The 25,987-nt window shown below is 38.2% G+C and overlaps 1 protein-coding gene across 4 annotated transcripts; it reads left to right on the top strand.

The window, feature by feature from the left end:
• The first annotated feature begins 931 nt into the window (after positions 1 to 931).
• On the top strand, positions 932 to 25,052 carry LOC131953295 (muscle M-line assembly protein unc-89). 4 transcript variants are annotated; one of them, XM_059316431.1, is made up of 7 exons: positions 932 to 1,076; positions 7,113 to 7,289; positions 10,248 to 10,322; positions 22,364 to 22,431; positions 23,498 to 23,674; positions 24,315 to 24,410; positions 24,862 to 25,052. In XM_059316431.1, exons 1-7 carry the CDS (start codon positions 986 to 988, stop codon positions 24,997 to 24,999), a joined length of 822 nt encoding a protein of 273 aa, XP_059172414.1. In that variant the 5' UTR covers positions 932 to 985; the 3' UTR covers positions 25,000 to 25,052. The 4 variants fall into 4 exon arrangements, with proteins under 4 accessions (XP_059172414.1, XP_059172411.1, XP_059172412.1 ...); XM_059316428.1 differs by lacking the exons at positions 932 to 1,076; positions 7,113 to 7,289; positions 10,248 to 10,322 and adding exons at positions 14,331 to 14,514; positions 18,325 to 19,291; XM_059316429.1 differs by lacking the exons at positions 932 to 1,076; positions 7,113 to 7,289; positions 10,248 to 10,322 and adding an exon at positions 17,974 to 19,291.
• The last annotated feature ends 935 nt before the right edge of the window (positions 25,053 to 25,987 follow it).

Here is a 25,987-nt window from a genome sequence, read left to right as displayed (position 1 = left end):
TATTTGATGTGAAGAGTACAGCACGTGAGAGATTTATCAATAAAACCTTGTAGCTGTATTTTGCTATGGCTGTATGAACGCTGTACCTCTTGCTACGTAACGAAGGAAACACAGTCTCACTCTTACCCAGCAGTCTACGTAACATCCGGTACTCCTAGGTTTAATGCAAACACCGGTAGACAACTCCGAATGGCATTTCACGAGTTTTCAGAGAAAATAACAAAAAATTCACCCCCCCCCCTTCCTACACACACACAGGCGCACACCACCACACACACACACACCCACATGTTCGTTCCACAAACAATTAGGTCAAACACGAACAGCTGTTGTATATATCCGGTTTTGGCTCAGGTATTTAGTTTTTTTTTCTTTTCTATACTACACACACACACACATACATGGAAACTCATTCACACACACAAATACATACACTTTTACACCTGTACATACACTCGCACGAGCACACACACACACTTGTGTCTGTGTGTGTTTGTCTTTTTAATACGAAATTTTAAAAAGTGTTGTTTTTTTTTTTAAAGAAAAGTGTAAATCGACATCGAGACGTCTTATAATTAACAAGTAATTAGGAATAAGAAAATACAACCAAGCGATATCTAAGTAAAACCTGTCCAGTTGATAAAGAGCCTATTAAACCTCCAGCAACTTTGGCCTTTGTTTTTATCATATCGTATCTCCACTTCTCACCCTAACAACTTTGGCCATTGTTTGTATCATATAGTATCTCCACTTCTCACCCTAACAACTTTGGCCATTGTTTGTATCATATAGTATCTCCACCTCTCACCCTAACAATTTTGGCCGTTGTTTTTATCATATCGTATCTCCACTTCTCACCCTAGCAAATACACACCTTTCTGTCCGTCTGGTAGCAGGTACACAATCCTCAGGTAAGGCACGAGACCTGTGCCTTGTGTGTGCGCGTGAGTACTCCCCACGTGAGCATTCTACAGCCCGTGATGCCATGTACACATTGAAGGTGCATGGCCTTCTGAGTGAGCGCTATCCCTCACATTTCCTTGACTCCGTGCATAAGATTATTAACCCTACCTTCGGTGAGTACATTTTTAAAGCCTTTCGACTGCTATAAATATATCTATTGTCCGACTATTAGTACACATATTAACGTATTTTAACACCTTGCCGTAAAAAAAAAATTTTACGAATTTCCAAATTTTTGTATGAGTAGCCACGTTTATAAAACAAAATAACCAATTATCGATAGATTTTTGGAATTCCGGGTAAAACTTCGAAAAGATTACAGCTAGATTAAAATAGAGATATGCGTGTTGATTTTGATGTTAACAAAACATTACTTTAGCCGGCATCATGTTATACCTAGTTTTTGGCTTATGATGTAAAAACAATTTTTTGGCACACTTTATATTTAGAAATGTTGCCTGTAGTCCTGGTGATTTGCCAGATGAGATATCTGACAAAAAATGTGGAGTTAAAAATTAAGTTCAAGTTAATACGCAGTTATATTTTGAGAATACAATATTTAACTTAAACCCAAATACTAGTAGTTTTTCTTCAGAACACGAATTAGTGTGAGTTAAATTAGAACAATATTCCATCATACTTGAGCACGTGGTTTTGTACCGGCTTAGTGATGTTGGATTTCTCTAGACCAACACCGCCAAAATGGCTAAAACGCTAAAACACACTAAGGCTAGACTTTTTTTTTTGCATTGGTAGGTTTTATAAATGTGTTAACTAAACCTAAGTTTAAATAAATAATCAGTTGGGGAGGTTTATAAAATATTTTTAAACGTATAAATTTTTTTAATGTGTGATAATGTGAGTGAAAAGCTAAGGCCGTCAAATTGTTATGCTATTACAGCTGTTGAACGTTTAATTTAAAAGTTATGTAGACACGAACTCGTTATCTCTTGCTGGGCTGACTCTGATGGAATCTGACTCCACATGTAAACCCTTACCTCCTGCTGACTCCACATATCAAACCTTACTTCCTGCTGACTCCACATATCAAACCTTACTTCCTGCTGACTCCACATATCAAACCTTACTTCCTACTGACTCCACATGTAAACCCTTACCTCCCGACTGTGAGCGTGATTAGTTAAGATCTGCATGACGCAACACTTTCAATGAAACACTTAGAGATTACGAGCACGTTCTATTTATAGAACCGGGAATTGTGTTAAGAGTAGGAATCCAATGTCAGGTAAATATAACGCCAAGTTTCAGGTAGCGCTGGAGATGGGGGGGGGGGGGGTAAACAAAAAGTAGTGGTGTACACAGACGGGGGTCTTAAACAGAAAGGGGTCGTAACATAGGGGTCGTAAACAGACAGGGGCCATACAAATACAGAGGGGTCGCACAAAGAGGGGTCGTATACACAAAGAGGGGTCGTACACATAAAGAGGGGTCGTACACATAAAGAGGGGTCGTACACATAAAGAGGGGTCGTACACACAAAGAGGGGTCGTACACACAAAGAGGGGTCGTACACATAAAGAGGGGTCGTACTCATACAGAGGGGTCGCACAAAGAGGGGTCGTACAATTACAGAGGAGTCGTAGACTTAAAGGGTTAGTATGTTAGCAGCGGTTTAATGAAACTGGAGCTTACCTAGGTTTAGCGAACAACGAGAGCTTAGTGTATATCCAGGTAATATCTCACACGGGCTCTATTGACGGTGTTGATAAGAAGGCAATGGGTGTGAGTGGTCTTTAGCTTATGACATAGTCATTTTAATAGTGTTGGTGTGTTCGTGTGTTCGTGTGTTGGTGTGTTGGTGTGTTGGTGTGTTAGTGTGTTGGTGGTGTGTTGGTGTGTTGGTGTGTTGGTGTGTTGGTGGTGTGTTGGAGTGTTGGCATGGGGCCGTATTGACCTACGTGTTTGGACTGTAACGTTATACACACATTGTGCAAAATGTATTTATTTTTTAAAAAAAGGACTGTGGGTTTAGCTTCATACGACGATTAACGGTATTAGTATTAGGCATCAGACAACCCCCCCCCCCCCCCCCCCAAAAAAAAAACAATATTAAAAAATAATAATTTCGCTCTTGTCCATCGCGGTCTGTTGTTGGCTACGCCTATGATGTAACACAATTTATCTCTAAAAAAATTGTTTACGTCCTTGACAAAGTAGTTCACCGTTGCATTTAAAATTACAACTCAAGGTCGCGAGATATGTAGCTTGAAAAAATAGAACACCGGCCATGGAAAATCTTGAAATTTAAAATACACATTCGCTGTAAAGAACGACAACCCTGCTTTTCTTTCCTGTTAAATAAAACAAGGTTGTCTTTCTTTTTTTTTAAAATATTGGTAACTGGCGGATCTTTTCAAAACCGTGACGGGAAAAAGATATAAATACAAGTATTTTTTTTTGTATGTAAGTTACATGTATGTATGGATAGAACAGCTGATTGTCACCGTTCATATGGGCGTGTATGTGGTAGCGTATGTGTGTGTATGTGTGTGTATGTGTGAGCGGGGTTGGTAATATTGGGGTTTGGATCTTTTCTGAAGTATAGAAAATAGATTTTGTAATGTCTTCACAATAGATAATATATTTCTCTTAAATATATTTTTTTTGTTTGATTTTCTCCACAATTCTAATATGTTTAAAACAGAACAAAACATGCAAGTAACAACGTGTAGACAATATGATTTTTTTATGTAACACGAAATAATTAGTCTAGGATATGCCCACGACGTGTGAGAATCACGTTCAATGCTAATTATACTTTATCTTAAACATACGTTGTATTATTGAAATAGCATCAGTATTCACTTTTGTAAATTACCATATTTAATAAAAACTCCAACTAAATATTATTTCAGGTAACTTAAGTAATACTTTGTACTTGATACTTATGCCAATTAAACTACAGCATTACATTCTTTCGTATGAAATATATAGTTTGTATTATATGCAGTTCAACTGCGTGATACCTTTTATTTTAGGTAAACACTTCAGATATTGTAAACATTTCTATTATGTGCATATGTCGGTAATTAAGGTAATGCTTTTTATTATGTGAATATGTCAGGTAAATTAAGGTAATGCTTTCTATTATGTGAATATGTAGGTAAATTAAGGTAGAGCTTTCTATTGTGTGCATATGTCCGGTAAACCATACATTTACTGTAGTATTCATAGGCAGATACTGTGGTTCTTTCTATGAAATATGACAGATAAAACAGTGCAATACTTCGTAGTATGTCCATATGCCAGGTAAGCCATACATCTACTGTAATACTTACTGTTATATGCATAAAGCAGGTAAGCCATGCAGGTAAATACTTCGTAATTATAAGTATAGGGAGGGCAAACCATGCAGCTACTGTAATACTTCCCATTATGACCATATGCCAGGTAAACCATGCAGCTAAATACTTCAAATTATGTCCATATGCCAGGTAAACCATGCAGCTACTGTAATACATCCCATTATGTCCATATGCCAGGTAAACCATGCAGCTAAATACTTCAAATTATGTCCATATGCCAGGTAAACCATGCAGCTACTGTAATACTTCCTATTATGCCCATATGCCAGGTAAACCATGCATCTACCGTAACACTTCCCATTATGTCCATATGCCAGGTAAACCATGCAGCTACTGTAATACTTCCCATTATGTCCATATGCCAGGTAAACCATGCACCTAGTGTAAAACTTATTATGTCCATATGCCAGGTAAACCATGCAGCTACTGTAATACTTCCAATTATGTCCATATGCCAGGTAAACCATGCAGCTACTGTAATACTTCCTATTATGTCCATATGCCAGGTAAACCATGCAGCTACTGTAATACTTCCTACTATGTCCATATGCCAGGTAAACCATGCAGCTACTGTAATACTTCCTATTATGTCCATATGCCAGGTAAACCATGCAGCTACTGTAATACTTCCTATTATGTCCATATGCCAGGTAAACCATGCAGCTACTGTAATACTTCCCATTATGACCATATGCCAGGTAAACCATACAGCTAAATACTTCCTATTATGTCCATATGCCAGGTAAACCATGCAGCTACTGTAATACTTCCCATTATGACCATATGCCAGGTAAACCATACAGCTAAATACTTCCTATTATGTCCATTTGCCAGGTAAACCATGCAGCTACCGTAATACTTCCTATTATGCCCATATGCCAGGTAAACCATGCAGCTACTGTAATAGTTCCCATTATGTCCATATGCCAGGTAAACCATGCAGCTACTGTAATACTTCCTATTATGTCCATATGCCAGGTAAACCATGCACCTACCGTAATACTTCCTATTATGCCCATATGCCAGGTAAACCATGCACCTAGTGTAAAACTTATTATGTCCATATGCCAGGTAAACCATGCAGCTACTGTAATACTTCCTATTATGCCCATATGCCAGGTAAACCATGCAGCTACCGTAATACTTCCTATTATGTGTTTATGCCAGCTAAGCCGTACTGTAATACTTCCCATTATGTCCATATGCCAGGTAAACCATGCAGCTACTGTAATACTTCCTATTATGTCCATATGCCAGGTAAACCATGCAGCTACTGTAATACTTCCCATTATGTGTTTATGCCAGTTAAGCCGTGCCGTAATACTTCCCATTATGTCCATATGCCAGGTAAACCATGCAGCTACTGTAATACTTCCTATTATGCCCATATGCCAGGTAAACCATGCATCTACCGTAACACTTCCCATTATGTCCATATGCCAGGTAAACCATGCAGCTACTGTAATACTTCCTACTATGCCCATATGCCAGGTAAACCATGCAGCTACTGTAATACTTCCTACTATGTCCATATGCCAGGTAAACCATGCAGCTACTGTAATACTTCCTACTCTGTCCATATGCCAGATAAACCATGCAGCTACTGTAATACTTCCTATTATGCCCATATGCCAGGTAAACCATGCATCTACCGTACCACTTCCCAATATGTCCATATGCCAGGTAAACCATGCAGCTACTGTAATACTTCCCATTATGTCCATATGCCAGGTAAACCATGTATCTACGGTAATACTTCCCATTATGTCCATATGCCAGGTAAACCATGCAGCTACTGTAATACTCCTACTATGTCCATATGCCAGGTAAACCATGCAGCTACTGTAATACTCCTACTATGTCCATATGCCAGGTAAACCATGCAGCTACTGTAATACTTCCTATTATGTCCATATGCCAGGTAAACCATGCAGCTACTGTAATACTTCCTATTATGTCCATATGCCAGGTAAACCATGCATCTACGGTAATACTTCACATTATGTCCATATGCCAGGTAAACCATGCAGCTACTGTAATACTTCCTATTATGTCCATATGCCAGGTAAACCATGCATCTACCGTAACACTTCCCATTATGTCCATATGCCAGGTAAACCATGCAGCTACTGTAATACTTCCTACTATGTCCATATGCCAGGTAAACCATGCAGCTACTAATACTTCCTATTATGTCTATATACCAGGTAAACCATGCAGCTACTGTAATACTTCCTATTATGTGTTAATGCCAGTTAAGCCGTACCGTAAAACTTCCCATTATGTCCATATGCCAGGTAAACCATGCATCTACTGTAATACTTCCCATTATGTCCATATGCCAGGTAAACCATGCAGCTACGGTATTACTTCCCATTATGTCCATATGCCAGGTAAACCATGCAGCTACTGTAATACTCCTATTATGTCCATATGCCAGGTAAACCATGCAGCTACTGTAATACTTCCCATTATGTCCATATGCCAGGTAAACCATGCAGCTACGGTATTACTTCCCATTATGTCCATATGCCAGGTAAACCATGCAGCTACTGTAATACTGCCTACTATGTCCATATGCCAGGTAAACCATGCAGCTACTGTAATACTTCCCATTATGTCCATATGCCAGGTAAACCATGCAGCTACTGTAATACTTCCCATTATGTCCATATGCCAGGTAAACCATGCAGCTACTGTAATACTTCCCATTATGACCATATGCCAGGTAAACCATGCAGCTACTGTAATACTTCCCATTATGTCCATACGCCAGGTAAACCATGCATCTACTGTAATACTCCTACTATGTCCATATGCCAGGTAAACCATGCAGCTACTGTAATACTGTGATGCGTGCCCCGCTCCGTGAAAAAATCCAAAACGCCATCAACAGGGCCATCAATGACCTCCAGTACAACGACTACAACAACAACGGCGACGGGGCGCTGATCGTCGGGGGACGACGACGAACCAGGAAGAAGAAGAACAAGAAGAATGGTGAGCTGCGTTGTCATGGCAACTATATCGCATGTTCCCCATGTTGTTAGTTGTACACTCCTTTTTTTTTTCTTTTTAAAAATTGAGATTTTACCTCCACCCTTTCTCTTTCAGCCCTACTCCTATCACCCCTCCATATTTCCCATTCTCTATAACATGTAATAGCAGCAACCATTTAATAAACCCCACTCTTGAATATATCCCACCCTTTCTTTTATCCAACTTTTTAGTTACATGTAACATATTTTCCAATCCGTCATATATTTCACTCTTCCATATATCTTGCAACACTATTACTTACCCCCCCCCCCCACACACACACCCACACCCACACCATGCTAACATTAAACAGCTTTGCTAATCACTATTTCGTACATTTCGTAATTCCTGATAAGGCTAAGCTTTAGCGTTCGATTTTACATTTCTCAATGCTCAAAAATATTTTTTTAATTATATTATTTTAATTGTAAAATTGATTTTTTAATTGATTATTTTAACAGCGTGCTATTATAGGCTAACTTTGCCGTACAAGCGAAAACAAATTTGTTTACTAAAAAAAAAAATACTAAATAAAAAAATACAATTACTAAAAATAGATACTGTAAATACCTGCTTAAATAAAAATGTCAATACCGTAAACCGATTACTATGTTATTGTAAGTTTAAAAACAGATGTTTACTTTAAATCACGACGAAAGATATAAGCAAAGCAAGAAAGAAGTTTGAATGATTTCTTCTACAATCTTATTGTATTTAAATTAACAGAGAAAAGGCTGGGTATTGAAGTCCAGAAAGCTGCTCAAAAAATAATCCAATCAATAAGCTGAAGCAGTGTACTGTAGGGTACTGTAGTGTACTGTAGGGTACATGTCTGATGTAAAGTACAATTTTCTTACCGTTGACTTGATATTGGCGATGTACACCTGCCGTGGTAAAAAAACAACAAGGATTTTATTTTGTTTACACTACTCGTGGAAAGAATATTGACATATCCGTCTTAAGTATTCGAGAAGATAAATATTGAATTAAATATACAATTTTAAAAAATATATAAATTGAATATAGTGAAGTAACAGAAACGTGAAATTAAGTTACGAACCATAATTTTTTAAAATCAGGTGACCTATAAGATAACATTGGGGTAAGGCTGTTTATTCAGGTGACCTCCCAGGTGATATATCAGGTGACCTAGTAGGTAATATTAAAGCTGTTGAGTCAGGTGACCTACCAGGTGACCTACAAGTTGACCTACCAGGGGACCTATCAGGTGACCTATCAGGTGACCTATCAGGTGACCTACCAGGTGACCTACCCGGTGACCTATCAGGTGACCTACAAGTTGACCTACCAGGGGACCTATCAGGTGACCTATCAGGTGACCTACCAGGTGACCTACAAGTTGACCTACCAGGGGACCTATCAGGTGACCTACAAGTTGACCTACCAGCGGACCTATCAGATGACCTTCTAGGTATTATTAAAGCTGTTGAGTCAGGTGACCTATCAGGTGACCTACAAGGGGACCTACCAGGGAACCTATCAGGTGACCTACCAGGGGACCTACTAGGGGACTTATCAGGTGACCTATCAGGTAACATTAAGGCTGTTGAGTCAGGTGACCTATCAGGTAACATTAAGGCTGTTGAGTCAGGTGACCTATCAGGTGACAATAAGGCTGTTGAGCGTTGAGTCAGGGTATTTACGACGTCATCACGTGACTTTTGTCAACAGCTGTCGCGCCATAATTGTTTTATTGAGCAGAAGTGTCGCGTGTAGAGCTCTTGTGGGGCGGGATGGTGAAATTTAAGTTATACACGCTGGTGTAGGACAGTAGAGATGTGTAATGTATGGCTGTAGGACGGTATGGTGAAATGTAAGTTATACACGCTGGTGTAGGACAGTAGAGATATGTAATGTATGGCTGTAAGACAGGATGGTGGAATGTAAGCTATATACGCTGGTGTAAGACAGTAGAGATATGTAATGTAGGGACAGTAGTAGAGATATGTTATGTTTGGCTGTAGGGCGGGATGGTGAAATGCAAGCTATACACGCTCATGTACGACACAGTAGAGATATGTAATGTAAGGACAGTTGTAGAGAAATGTAGTGTATGGATCTTGGACGGGTCGTCTCCCCTAAATAAGATGGTCACTCCTGAACCTGATGGTCTTCCCTTAACATAATGGTCTCCCTTTAACACAGCGGTCTCCCCTGATCATGGTGGTCTCCAGTGATCGCCCTTGAACATGATGGTCTTCCCTAAACAAAGCGTTCTATTCAGACCTAAATGGGTACCTGCACAATTTGGTCTCCCTTACACAAAATAATCTCCCTTGATCAAGATGGTCGGCCCTGAAACTAAATTGTCACCCCTGAATACGATGATCTCCCTGCACTATGCAGAACATCATCTCCCATGTAGCCGTACCAAATTCCATCAAGCAAACGAACAACAAAATACACAATTTAGCTCACCTTTGTTAATTCTCAACTAGACCACTCCCAACTCAACCAATCATTTAAAACTTACGTCGAGTTTGTATAATACAAATCCCAGGTGGTTTACGAAATGTGGCTTGTTATCTAAATTAAATTCGCCAAATCCTGTATATTCTGTAAGGTACGTGAAATATTGCAGAGATTTTCTGAACACCACATTCTCTTTTTAATTGCCTATATTCAATATGGACACGTTTCTATTTGTAAATTTTCATTTTCCTATGTGTTTTTTTTAGACTTTTGATTTTGTATTTTGTGTATGTATGTGTGTGTGTGTGTGTGTGTGTGTGTTGGAAAATAAATCCATCCACATTGTATTCGACAGTTCGATGCGTTAGACAATACGCATCGTGCACTAGAGCTTATCCGTAGTCATTACTTAGTTTAAATCACATGACATAAACCCCCACCCCCCCCCTCTCTCCCCCACAATCACACGTCTGTGTGTATCAACAGGTCAGAAGAAAAAGAAGAGCCCAAGCCTAGACAACATCAAGGCCCGCCTCTCACCTTCAGGCTGCAGGAAGGCAGGTGAGTTTAACCATCTTTTCCGTTATAGGGTACCGCCTCGCAATTATTCGTCATTTTCACTCATCAACTACGTCATATAAAAAATATTGTTTTTAGTTCAAATTCTCTATCAAGAACCCAAATCGTCAAATTTTTGAATTTTTTATTATCAAACGTGATACCTTTTAACGGAATTGTACTTTCCGAAGCTCAGGTGTTTGTTAAATAAGTTTATATACCAGCAGCTCCACACAACTGGGTCGCATCTAATTAGCATTAGAAGAGACAGACAGGAAAGAATGTCAATGGAATTTGCATTGGAATTCCGCACAAATAGTTTGTCAGTGACGTAAGCTTTCATATCATAGGGCACGTATCGCTCATTGTTTAGCCGTACACACATATTCGTAGAGATACCATCGTCTTACTCTAACTCAAGTCTTACCTCTAAACTTTTACCTTGATCTAAAGGTCAAGTTGATGTTATCCTTGACCTTTTGGTAGAGTCTCATTGGTAAATATCATTGATTTCCGGGTGAAACTTGGTCTTTCCTTGAATCACCAAATGTTAGTCAGTATTAAGAAGGGGGAGGAGAGGGTGGGAACTGCACTGCCGAAATAAAATGAATTTAACATTAAAACACATCTTGTAAAACCTTCGATCATTTGTTTGTGTCTTTAAAATTTTAATAACATCTCATTAGCCGAAATTCCGCTAAAATTTCCCAAAGTACAAACATTAAAACTCCTTGTCGTAATCAAATAACAGCTACTACAGACTTTATAATATACTAATTTTTGTTGGGTATCAACTTATGCTGAGTCGGCTCAGTCACAGATATCGATAACGATTCGCCATTTAGACAACACTTCAATCACTTCCCCTGTTACCTGATAAAATATCGCTCGAACAAAACAACTCAGATATTTGTAGTATTTTTCACTATCGCACATTAAGTACAGCCGACACGTGTAATTCATTAAACCTTTAAAAAATAACATTTGTTTTTCAATGTTTTTTGATAAGCTAACATGTTTAAAGAATTAAGGAATTGCGTGGAATAAAAACAGTGTTTAGAAAAATGAAAGATTAAAATGTATAATCCCTCAACTGTTGTATTGAAACTGTGAGCAGCCAATGGTTATAATTAGCATAGGTCATGTGACAGGTGTCGATAAAACATGGCGGGCGAGTTTGTTTGATTCACCTGAGCAAGCTGACACATGATGACTAATTCTGTTTGTTGTAGGGCGACGCTTGTGGGTTCAGGTGTGTTGGTAGGTTGCACGTGTGTCGGGGTGTGTTGGTAGGTTGCACGTGTGTCGGGGTGTGTTGGTAGGTTGCACGTGTGTCGGGGTGTGTTGGTAGGTTGCACGTGTGTCGGGGTGTGTTGGTAGGTTGCACGTGTGTCGGGTTGGGTTGGTAGGTTGATGGTAGGTTGGTAGGTTGCACGTGTGTTCAGGTGTGTTGGTAGGTTGCATAAATGTTTTAGGGTGTAATGATAGGTTGCACGTGTGTTAGGGTGTGTTGGTAGGTTGCATGTGTGTTCAGGTGTGTTACTAGGTTGCATAAATGTTTTAGGGTGTGTTAGTAGGTTGCATAAATGTTTTAGGGTGTGTTAGTAGGTTGCATAAATGTTTTAGGGTGTAATGTTAGGTTGTTTGTGTGTTAGGGTGTCTTGGGAGGCTGATGGTGTGTTCAGGTGTGTTGGTAGGTTGCACGTGTGTCGGGGTGTGTTGGTAGGTTGCGCGTGTATCGGGGTGTGTTGGTAGGTTGCACGTGAGTCAGGCGGGGGGTGGTAGTTTTAATGTGATTCTTGAAGCTGTTGTTAGTTATGTACGAATCAGACTGGTGTCGGGCAGGTGTGTCCCCAACAATAAGATTCTACCTTACGACATTAGGTGCTACATTGAAGATGGCAAATTTCGCCAGTAAGGAAAGAAGGGACAGCCATGAGAAACAGATAGCAACGGTTGGTCAATGGGTGCAAGCTGCGAAACCCCCTCACACTAAACTGTTAATTGTTTCTTACACAAAACACCTAATCAATCAACAATAAATTAGATATAAAAATGTATTTTCTATTTTTTTTCTATATCAAGTGAGTCTAGTAAAGGCTTAGCAGAAAAAGATGTGGCAATCGTAATACTTATACTAGTCTTCTTGTTATTAATAATGTGATCTGAACTGCAATGCGTTCAATGGTCACTGATGATAAAATGTGATACAATTTATAAGAACTATCACAGCCTTTACTATGGTAGACAATATATCAATTTTGAAAAATAAACTTTAAAAAATGAATTTGGTAGACAATATTTTAGTTGACGTTTTTAACGTCCAATCTTATATCAAGATAACTTGCAACCTGTCCGTCAAACAATATTATCTCCCTTCATACTGTTGTCCCTATCCAAGGGTCATAACTGAATTGTTTGTCTTATATTTCTTCTCTTTTTATCTAGTCTACTTCAAACTGTACGATAATAGGAGAATGTTAACCAGTTATATATAAGATGTATGTCGACTCACACAAATTGTACTAGAGTTACATACAATTAAGAGTCGCAATTTCTATTCATCAAAATACAAATATCAAAGCCATAAATTGTCTAGCCTTTATAATGACCTATTACGATTGTACATAGATTAACTCACTATTCGTATTTGTGAATGTATTTCAGTAAATTTAAAATTGTTTACATTTCTTCTCTTTTTATCGTCTACTTCAAACTATACGATAACTGTAGGCATCCTGTAATATGAGAATGTTAACCAGTTATATATAAGATGTATGTCAACTCACACAAATTGTACTAGAGTTACATACAGAGTATGTCGCAACCCTTTAGGGAAACCCATCTCTTGATACCCCCACCCTGTACTCCCACTTTTTTGGTGCTCCCATTATTATGATACCCCCACTTTCTTGGTGCCCCCATTATTACGGTACTCCCACTTTTCCTTGTGCCACCACTATTATGGTACCCCCACTTTCTTGGTGCCCCCACTATTATGGTACCGCCACTTTCTTGGTGCCACCACTATTATGGTACCCCCACTTTCTTGGTGCCCCCACTATTATGGTACCGCCACTTTCTTGGTGCCCCCACTATTATGGTACCGCCACTTTCTTGGTGCCCCCACTATTATGGTACCGCCACTTTCTTGGTGCCCCCACTATTATGGTACTCCCCCCCCCCCACTTCTTGTTGCCCCCACTGTCATCAGTTCCCCAATTCTTTGCCTCCCACATTCCTCACTATCTTGTGGTACCTAGGTTTTGTTGTAAAAGAAATTAAAATCTGCTTTAGTCTACATCTCCAGCACCTACATACACCACCAATTATTCAGACGACAACATCATTTTCAAACAATTTTCTGGTGTCCCTGTAATATATTAAACATACAAGCAGCGAACATTCGTCGCAGTCATCTAGAGATATAAAAGCACTTATATTTTAAGCATCTTAGGGTCTAATGATATCCTAATCAGGCCAACCCATAATGGTGTTCTCAAACGATTTTTAACAGACCCCAATGAAGCTCCTACACAGATACATCTATAACAATCGGGATTTCCTTGCATGCGTCTACACAAAGTCTTGACCAACTATAAATTTTCTGAAATACATTCACAAATACGAATAGTGAGTTTGTTTATATACAATTGTAACACGTCATTATAAAGGCTAGACAATTTATGGCTTTGATATTTGTATTTTGATGAATAGAAGTGTCAGCCTATTAACTGAACGCAGTTCGTGAAATTGCGACTCTTAACTATTGTTGATTCTTATGGTTCTAATTAGGCGTGCTTTTTAAATAATTCACGAATTATCAGATACAAATCTACGACTATCAAACTAATAACTGACGAGGTCATTATTCTTATTGTTTGATTCTAACAAGAATTGTTGAGTTTCGCAACTGTGATTAATTCAATGTTCGCGTCCATTCCTAACCTAAGCCCGTCATTAGCGATTCAGTTGCTGCGACATGTGTACGTGTGTCGCGAGGTGTTTCATTTCATGGCTAACTGGGGACCAACCGGCAGTGCTCACCTCCGAGCTCCGTCCTTTGTTGTTTGATTCGTGCGTTTTGTGTGCATTTCGTCTTTGTGATTCCGTGTTTTTCATACCGGTGTTTCTTTTTAAAAGTTTTTATTTCGCCTGTGTGTTTTTTCGTTAAATTGATTAAATAATCGTGAAGGTAATTTATTATTTAAGAAATTTTTATTAAAAAAATCAAGTCGAATCGTATAATTCAATATAGATCTACTATTTTCTAAACTAAGGGTTCAAAATCAATTGTTGGATTTGGTAGGCCCTGTGAAAACATGTGAAGTGCTTTATTGAATGTGATTTTGTTCTGAGGTTTCACACGTGCCGTACGCAACATATTTTCTTTTCTCTCCGGTTTCGAATTACTATTGTAATTTATTCAGTGCTGTTAAATAACTCCATTGAGATTTTAATTTTTTAAAGATTAGAAATGTGAATGTTTTAGAAATATGAATGTATTAGAAATATGAATGTTTTTTGTGTGAGCTCTACTATTATGGAGCGTCTAGAGGACATTGCTGACATCGTAATTCTGTTTGTAAATTGCAATAACGTTTTTGTACAGTCGGCTTTTGTAAGCGGATAATGCATGTCTATAGAGCTAATATATAGGAGATAAAGCTTATTTAAATGGTTTATGGTTGCTATATAATGGTTGATAACTAAAAAAAAGTGTATATTTCTGTAGTTAATGAAACGTGTGTAGAAACAATGAATATGATATAGTGTATGTAAAACATGTGTTTTCCCAATTACTGCCCACTAAGTTATCGTCTGCTAGGTCTGTAAACTCAAATATTTACGGTGTTTTTGACATTTACCATAGTGAGTCCTCAAATCTATGAGTAAAACGAGTCTTTCTTTAGATTTTCGTCATACATTGGTCAAGTTAGTATAGTATATTTGATTTAAATTTTTATTCTGATGAAAGCTAGATCTAGGCATTAAATTAAAACGACTAAACAAAAGGACATACACCACGTGGCCTGCGCATATAAATTATTTTTAAATTTCTTCTATTTAAAAAAAATCCAATTAATAAATCAATAATATTTTACTATAATTGGGCAAATCTGTAAAGATAAATTAAAATGCCTATTCTAGATATTATCGATAATAGTTATTGGAATACGTGAAATAAACTTTTGTTTTATTGTCCACCCAGGGAATGTACTTCCACCCACGGGGATTATTTTACACCCACCGGATTTCATTCCCACCAGCAGTGTTTTAATTATAATGTGACGTGGTTCCAACACCGTTATCATTGTGGGTTTGGGGTTGGGGGGGGGGGGGGGGGGGGGTGGGTCACTCCCCAGCCCCTGAAAATATCAGCGTAAGCATCACGCCGTGGGTGTGCTGTGGTCAGGCTTTATGTTGCCTTACGTCCCCAGTGTCTCTAAAACGCCCAGGTCTCTAAAGTTAAGACAAAGCTGCTGATTTAAGAACGTCTTGTAGAAGTTTTTCTTAAATGGACACATTAGCATTTCCTAGTCGTGTCTACAACGTTGAAAACATCTGCACAGCATGAGGATAGTTTTAATAATCGGTCAAGTCTTTATGGCACAATACATCACATACCCTAGCAATAGTTTTCTATATTCATTCAGTCAATTTTTGTGGTACAGTAGATGACATACCATCATGACTGTTTCAGTATTCATTCAATCATTTTTTTGTGATACAATAGATCACATAACCCAGCAATAGTTTTCTATATTCATTCAGCCAATATTTGTGCTACAATAGATCACATAACCTAGCAATAGTTTTCTATATTCATTCAGTCCTTTGTGTTACAATAGATCACATACCCCAGCAACAGTTTTCTATATTCATTCAATCAACGTTTGTGTTACAATAGATCACATATCAGATTGTATGCCTGGGGCCACATACACATAGTCTATAGGTCACAGGTGCTATGCTGAGTAAGGAAGCATCAATAGTGCTTACATCGAAGTAGTCATAGTTACAACACTATCATATCAGGACACAATACACAGACATAGTCATAATTAAAACACACGACCTATCAAATCAACAACACATCGACAAAGTCATAAGTACAACAATTCCAAAATATCAAAACAACACGCATCACCATATTTATATTTACAACAGCATATTTTTTTTCAACACTACCTTACAGAAAAAGGAATACAGCTTTCATCACCATTGTTATAATAACCACAACACATAAAGAAACACAAGCTCAGTTTATACTAGGCCACTCGAGGTAAAATTAGAACGAACACTAACTTGACTGTGTTGTTGTTTTTGGGAAACATCAATAGCCTATATTACCGATCAAAAAGTTAATTTTCTCATATTAGGAACTTTTTATAACCTAATAGACTTCTCTTTATATATATATATATATATATATATATATATATATATATATATATATATATATATATATATATATATATATATATATATATATATATATATATATATATATATATATACATAAACATAAACATATTGCACACGTGTACATAGATAACGAATCAGACGATTCTGTTAGATTTCATCATCTGCCGATCACCCATCGATTCCCTCACACCATCAAATATTGCATTGTATGCATGAATGGACATTATTCAAACGTGCAGCAGGTATGCATAATTATACAACAACAGTTGTGGACGGTAGGGGCTACTGCATAGACCAGGCATTGATGCCTTCTGTCAGTATTCATTCAATGAGATCTAGCCTAGCCTAGATCATTGTTAGTTAATGTAGCGCACTCAGTCAATGAGATATAGACTGACTCAGGTCATCTAGCCTAGCATAGATGATTGTTAGTTAACGTGACGCACTCAATGAGATCTAGCTTGGCACAGGACAGGTCATCTAGCCCAGAGGCGTAGCGAGGGGGGGGGGTGCATACCGCACCGGGTGACACCATTTAAGGGGGTGACACCAAGGCAAAAAATAGCAAAATATATAGAGAAAATTGATAATTCCACCAAATTAAGTGATTAATTCGAGTGTTAAATAGTCTTTTAAGAGGTGCAAATCAAAAGTTTGAGGGGGTGGGGGGTGCAAATTGAAAGTTTGAGGGGGGGGGGGGGGTGTGCAAATCGGTGCAAATCGAAAGTTTGTCCCCGGGAAGGGTCGCTACGCCTCTGGGGGTGACACCGTTAAGTGCCGCACCGGGTGACACCCGACCTCGCTACGTCACTGATCTAGCCTGGTATATGTCATTGTTAGTTAATGTGAAGCACTCAGTCAATGAGATCCATCCCGGGTCTATAGTAACACTTCGTTCGATGTAAAGCTATACTTAAACATGCAGTTTGACATACGAAAGTTCGATCAACTTCATATAAAAGGGAGGTCACTTTTATCATAAGAACACACACACACACATAAATGTGCAATATGTATGTGTATGTATATAATGATGAATCGATAGATTTAGGGATACATATAATATATAACTATAATTATATTTTACACGCACTCATATATGTATGTTTGTGTGTGTGATGTGTGTGTGTAAACAAAGAGATGAATCTTTTGTTGCCATTGTTAATTATCGTATTCGGACTTTGTAACACGTTTTTTTAAAATTAATTAACAATGTATTAAGTTGCCTTTACTTTTTTAATTTTGCTGAAGCAATATTACACTAGGCCTTTGTTAAACAACGCCCTCATATCACACACATTGTCTAAACGAAGATTTACACAATTGTTGAGGGCAGGTATAAATTGATTTAGCAATGTTTTCCCTGTTGACAAAGTAAAGCACATAAAAGCGAGGTTCGTATGTAAAAATATCGATTTCCGCGAAGGCCGGTATGGCCTACCCTCATGAAGTTTTACCAAGCAGACGGGAGTGAATGTGTTTATGTAGCGAGTCACTTCGTCATCCCGCAGTCACGCTACACGCTATACGTTCATTCGTCAAATGTGATCAACTGTTGTTTTTATTTACATTTTAGGAATGTTTACTTCAATTCCGGAATTCGTAACACTCCGTTTATAGATGTGTTGTTTTTTAATACTTCTATTGTGAGTTAATTCGATTTTCGGAAAGTTTTGGATTTTTTTCAAAACTCTTGTGAGGAACAATGGCTACTCATGGAGCCCGTACAACGGGGGTTAACTCTAAACCAGTTTTGGGACGTAAAAATAGCGTGGAAGGCGACCCCTGGTGTTTAACCTGTGGCGCCAATCTAAAGGTAGAAGGGGGGACCTTCGTCAAATTGTCCCGGGTCAAAACTGGTGATCTGTGTGATCTCATGTCCCGTGTGCTGGGGGCGGAGTTCTCTGATGAGTATGCCTCGATCAATATGTGCAACAGATGCGAGAGACAACTGCGGCGTCTCGGCCGATACAACAGCATTGTCCTCGCGCGTAACGAGGGGAAAAAACTCCGCGAACAGTTGGAGAGAAACCTGACCAAATACGGTCAAACTGTTGTCGAAAGTGGCGACATTCAAGAAGCGCCGGCTAGCTCACCGCCAAAAGTCGCGGGAAAAACAACCGTTTCTTTCGCCGCGAAAACCGTGCGAGGTCCGGAAGGAATACTGAGAAAACGGCTCGGGGATATTTCTAGCAAGACTTCCGGTTCCGGAAAAGTCAGTGTTCATAACGAGGCTGGGAGGAATGTTCGGAAAACTCCAGGAGGGATTTCCGCTTTGTTGAATAAAAAAGTGTCTCCAGTTAGCCAGGGAGTGGAAGTTGATGTTATTCCAGAGGAGAAGTCCCAGAAATACGTCAATGGAACTTCAGTAAGCGCGACGTCTGCTGAAAAACCGGCAGTTCCCCAGCGTACAGTCTCCTTTCAGGATGAGCACGTTTCGAAATCTGAAGAGGAGACGTTGATGAGTCACGCTGACGATGTGGGCGTGATAGAAGAACCGGAGATGGAGAACACCAGCGACAAGGCCGCCCTGGTGGAAAGAAGTGAGTCCTTAGACGAGAGTAATCGTCACGATTTATTTAAAAGGCAGGGTAAATTCCTCAATTTTGGGTTAAGGTCGGCCTCAGATTCTAAGAAAAATGACGCCCAGATGAATCAAAACCAAGACGGGAACGCTGTAACTCAAAGGGCAGGGGATACCAAAGACAATGATGTCGGTGAGCTCTCACAGAAGGATAAGGAGTCTCCGGTGTACTGGTCCGGGCGAGTTAACCCTTTCGATGTTGAAGAAAAAAAAGACGCGACAGCCAGTAGTTTTGATTACGCTACAAGTTTCGATGACGACGTTTTCGTTAAAGACATCATCGATCTAGACGACGCTCCGTCCCACCTGACGCCTCAGACTTCGCGGAGCCTGGACTCGGTGCAGACGATGGACAGCGTGAACATCGTGCGCGAGCTCATGACGGATCTGGACCAGAAGACCTTCAAAGACTTCTCCAGGGCCAGCTCGACCTCGCTGGAATCCGAACCGGGTGTGGATCCCAACGACTACAACGCCGATAACCGAAGCAGCTTATCCGAAGTTGAGGAAAGGATTAACATCAAAACTCAATTTAAAGGAGCTTATTACAATATTGGGAGCACGGAAGATCTTCTCCAGGAGTTTGAGAACGAACTGGCAGCGGATAAGGCCAGAGCGTGCAAGTTGACGCCGATAAACAGCGTTGATAAGGATGACGGGCACGCGGGCCGGAAAGTTCCGAAACCACCGAAACAAGACGATGCGGAAAAACCCCAAGGCGAAGGTCAAGGACGCATGCGCACTAAAGGTAAAGTTCTTAAGTATGAGTCCCTTGATTTAGACCTCGAGCAGAGTAACCCGTTTATCGATGACGTGTACGGGGAGTACAACCGCAGAGTCGCGGCGAAAAAACGTGCCAAGACCGGCGTCATCGGTGCGTCGCCGAAACCTAGAACGAACATTGAGACGATCCCAGAGTCGGAGACGCAGGTGACGCAGGACGATGTCGAGACCAATGACTCCAATGACGCAGATGGCATCCCGAGTATTCCTACTGGGACGTCGAATGGACGCCCGACCCACGCCGACTCTACTGCAACTACAGCTACCCCAGGGACAGAAATAAAGAACCCAGAGGAAGATAATCCAGAATTGGGGAATAGTAGGGTGGCAGGGGAACCAGGTGATATCTCCGCCATTGAACTTCTGCTTGCATGGGGGTCAGATTTGTCAACACGCACTTTCTCATGTACCTCAGCACTTTAGTTTTACATCGGCTACACAATTTTGTTCTACACTTTCTATCACTTATATTATCAGGCTGACACCATATGTTACCAGATTAACGGCTTTTATCACCAAAACTATCGATTTTTATTCACGTTTTATTTTCTACTTACTTCATTAAAACGTGCATGAATTTATATATATATATATATATATATATATATATATGTATTTATTTATTTATAATACATATATATATATATATATATATATATATATATATATATATATATATATATATATATATATATATATATATATATATATATATATATATATACGTGTATTGACTACATCTGAAGCGAGATGTGGGAGGAGCCACAAATGTTACACACGCAGCATCAAAGTACACGAGTGATCTCAACCATATTGAATAATTTTTACACCGACACATTACAGCACGACTAGTTCTCAGTTTCTAAAAAAAGCTTTTGTGGTAGTGTAGAGTGTCGTAACGGAAATGCAATAATACATCAGTAATTACCTGCTCGTAATATATTTTATATATGTAAATGTAAAACAAAAAAAAAAGAAATATTTTAGGGGCTTTTGACTAAGTAGCTGTACACATACGTTATGTGTTATGATTTTCGTCCTTAAAACTATGTACATATTTATATCACTAACCTAACACCAGACTGTTCCAACTCCACTTTTCAAATATGTTTACAAAAGCGCTTTAAAGTTTAGTTTTCTTAACTTTTCTGTATTAAGGACTAGGTGAAATTAAAGTGTTGTGTAATTATAATGGTGAGAAATATGGGCACGAATTTTTTTTTGCCATAATGCCTTGGTAGATTTAAAACACAACGAAAAAACAACGACCAAAAATTGGACATAAAACCTTCTGGTTTTAGGGAGGCGATGTATATATATATATATATATATATATATATATATATATATATATATATATATATATATATATATATATATATATATATATATATAGTATTCGATTATTTGGACCAGCTCGAAAATCGAAACTCTACATATGTAGGTCAAACTGTCGTGGGCGATCGTGTGTTCTATTGAACTTAGATGAACGCTGTGTGCATCAAATACATTTATTTATAGTTGGTTGACCTATGAGTCACTAAGGTCAGATCTATAGATCAGTGGTACAGAGGTAAACGGAGCGTTTGATGAGAGTACGTTAACAAGGTCAAGGCTGAACGCCCGTGTTTTTTGAGTGGTCTGATCACAGTCCATTATTTAAGCAGTCTTTTTTTTTTCTTATATTCAAAATGGAACATTTGAAAAGAAATAAAACAGATTTAAATTTGTTTAAAAAGAAAGCACTTTTTAAAATATAATGTAACGATACACAGTTTTGTCTTACTTGTTTACTAATCCATTTAACACATTCATTTTAAATATATTTTTCTATATAAAAGCATTTGCTATTTTTATTCCAATCGCAGTTTAAAAAAAATATTTCATAATGTATATGATTAGGAATCATATTCTTTAGATAGAAAAAAAATTCGATGAAATAAATATATCATACTTTAAAGGGATATAAAAACTTGGTTAAAGCAAATTTCTAACTAATATTTGATTGAAGAAACCGTAACTTTAATACAGATTTAACTGCTAGTCTTTAATATTTTTTTTCTTTACAATCTAAAAGAAAATTAAAATAATAATCTTAAGCACATGTTAAAGCCGAATTTAACACAGTATCATTTTTTGGTAGAATACTTGTAACTGTTTGATACAAGGTAAGTATAGATTTTGTTTGTAAATACTTGAAATATAATCAGCAAAAGACGGTTATCTAATTTTCCCGCCAATTTTCCAGGTAAAAATGACCAGGACAATATCCCTCTGGTGGACAAAGAGAATGAGGAATACAAGGGAGGCGATCAGGTAGTGACCCACAGTTGTCTAACTTTGTTAATTTTTTTTCTAACTACACTACTACACCATCTGTATGCTAATTCTCACAATCAGATGGTACATAGAATATGTGATGTGTAGAACACACACATTAGAATGCAAATGTATTCATAAACGTTTACATGTGCATACATACCTACTGGTTCACCATAGCAGGTGAAGTAGTGTTCACGTAAGTTATCAGCAAATAAGGAAGCTGCTTTTTTCCCCAACTTTAACCACGTACAGGGGTCGGCGTGCGTGGTCGAGTCGGTAAAGCTCATGGTTGCTAAACCGAAGTTCGAACCCCCGGGGAGATAGTTGAACAGCAACTCTTCTAGGAAAGACAACTCCAAAATCAAGCAACTGCTGCCATTTAGTTTGTTCTTGGTTGGGCGAAGGCTATGGATAAAATTCGTGAAATCGGCATTAACGGATTATATGGCCCATAACAATTTGACACGTAACTTTATCGACCCCGTATAATAATAGTAGGTGGGTGGTAGAAATAGGTTACAATAATGTGACGTCATTTGTGAACTACTGCTAATTAGAAAGTTAGATAAGTAATGAGTTGAGAAAAACAAGCTGGAAACAGACAGGAATAACGCAAATACTTGAATAATTGTACATACTTTTTAAATTAAATTATTAATGACTGGGTGTTTTATGAGTTGAGTGGATGATCTGAATTATAAGTTGAGTGAGTGATTTGACTGATTGAATTGATGTATTATCAGTTGGGTGGATGTATTATGAGTTGAATGAATGATCTGAATGATTTAATTACTGTATTATGAGTTGAGTGGATGTATTATAAGTTGAATGGGTGATCTGAATGATTTAATGGATGTATTATGAGTTGGTGGATTATCTGAATGATTGAATGAATGTATTATGAGTTGACTGGATGTATTATGATTTGAATGGATGATCTGAATAATTGAATGGATGTATTGTATTATGAGTTGAGTGGATGATCTAAATGACTGTGTATGTTGAGATGTGAATGGACGCAAGCGATGACCAATGCATTCAGTTCCAGATTTATTCCCAGAACGAGGCTGACGTGGAGCCAGAAGACGATCAGGCTGAGACCGAGCTGTCCAGTGAAGACGTGCCCCAGAAGGAAGTGGTCAGCACAGAGCCCGAGCCAGCTGAGGCGGTGGTCAGCCCACAGGTCAACGACCCAGAGCCGATAGAAGTCTTGGAGACAGCGGTCAAGGCCAACGGGGTCAGTGACCTTCACTTAGTGATATGTTTTATGAAGACTAATTAATGAGTCCTAGAAGTAAAAACATAATGAACTTGAGATGGTTTCATAGATTCAGTTAAAGGCATATTAAGGTAAACACGTTTTCATGGATTCATCACACTTGAAAATTTATTGTGCTCAAATTGATATTATAGATACGTAGTATTTAAACATATTTTTGAGATCGAGAGGATTTCATAGAATTATCCATGTTAAAAAAAAAGTGTTGCGTACAAAAACGATTGCATTTAATTAAAATAGCCAAAAAGTCTGCAAAAGCCATTGAAGTAGCATCTTCAGAAACTCGTTACTACTGGGGAAAAAAACTTCTTGATAGAAATGTCTCTCATCTTAGTAGTATGATAGTCCACAGTTACCGTTATATCTGACCTCATTTGACCTCAGTTGACCTTAGCAATAGGACAGTGCCTAGTTACCTTTATATCTAGTTGACCTTAGATGACCTCAGTGGCTGACCTTAGCAATAGGACAGTGCCTAGTTACCTTTATATCTAGCTGACCTTAGATGACCTTAGTAGCTGACCTTATGATACTCTCCAGTTACCGTTTTATTTAGCCGACATCAAATGACCTCAGCGTCTGACCCTATTTGTTCCAGATTATCACAGAGTCCTCCGTACCATACCAGTACCAACCTACGTCACTAGAGGTACCGAATGACGTAGAGAGTAAGGAGAACCAAGATGATCCACAGGTACAATCTCTAAAAACTAAATCTTAAGAAAACTGATTGGAATTACCTTTGTTAAAAACAGACATACATTCAAAACTTGTAGAAAAAGAACATTAAGGTATTCCTAGATTAAACAACCCAAATGATATCATTGGGTATTTTTATTGTCGCAGTTATAAGGTAGAGGATTACAATGGTATAGATTTTGTTATATAACTTTGCTCAATCAAAAATTAACCCAAATTACTTTCATAAAATAATTTCAAAATTTAACTGCTATGATAATTTTGTATCATGCTTATTTGTTGTGCATGCTTGCGTATTATCATCTATTACGCATCGTTGTCCAATCTCTCTCTCTCTCTCTCTCTCTCTCTCTCTAAATGGCAGCTTTATACATAAGTTTTCGCTGTGTAGATTCTAACAAATGACGTGATACCTTCCTCTAACCCCACCCCCTACCCCCACCCAGCTGTCCCAGGAAGTTCCAGCCTCGACTCCCAAGTCCGAGAAGTCTCCCCTGATTAGCTCCGACCTGAAGGTCAAGGACGGCAAAGACACCAAGTTCAAGGATCACCAGCCAGGCTTTTTATGCTGCACAATTCTGTAGACTAGCGCTTGCCGCGCAGCTAGCGTTTGAAGACTAGTGCTCGCCGCGCAGCTAGCGTTGGTAGACTAGCGCTCGCCGCGCAGCTAGCGTTTGTAGACTAGCGCTCGCCGCGCAGCTAGCGTTTGTAGACTAGCGCTCGCCGCGCAACTAGCGTTTGTAGACTAGTGTTCACCTCGCAGCTAGCTTTACAAACACAACTAGTCGGTGCTGAGCTTTGAAGAAATGTATTTATATCTAGTCTTATCCTTTTTTAAAAAAAATTCATTGAATGGGTTTTGAATCAACATTTGATAAAAAGAAATATTACCATAACATTAATACTATTAAAAAGAAAGAATTATTTTAAAAAATTGGTTTACACTTTGTATGAGTATTTCTCAATGATTTTGTATAGTTAAATCTATTAACACTACGTATATATATATATATATATATATATATATATATATATATATATATATATATATATATATATATATATATATAACGAATAATAATAACTCCATTGTACCTGTATTTTGAAAACTTTCTTATAAAGGTTGATAACTTTCTATCAAATGTTGGCTCAATGCTATATTTTCAGTGTGTCTTATCCTATTTGCTTTAAGTGTGCGTTTTCTCGTGGGTCCTCATTCAAATAACTTTCAAACTTTCTAGTTGACTCTGTACATTAATCAGACATGTTATTTATAAAGATTTTAGTTGGCTCCAGTCTCGTTGTTTTTTATGTATGTCTGAAAGTTGATATTTTCTTGTCTTAGTTGAAGGCTTACACAGTTTATGTGGCCGTGGTTTATAAGAACTCATCTGCTTCATACTTTTATTGTTATCGGACGTGATTTATAACACATATAAATATTTTTTTAGCATTTTGAACATAAACATACTATGCCAAGTTTTACGTGTCATTAAAAGAACAGCTGTACAAAAAAAAATCATTTTTTAAACATAAAGAATTTTTTTTTTAAATGTGTATGGTACAAGAAAA

The sequence above is a fragment of the Physella acuta genome, unplaced genomic scaffold (genome assembly GCF_028476545.2).
Source record: "Physella acuta isolate Inbredline_101_S28 unplaced genomic scaffold, ASM2847654v3 ptg000916l, whole genome shotgun sequence".
Taxonomy (NCBI): Eukaryota; Metazoa; Mollusca; class Gastropoda; family Physidae; genus Physella; species Physella acuta.
This window is presented reverse-complemented; position numbering and strand designations above follow the sequence as displayed.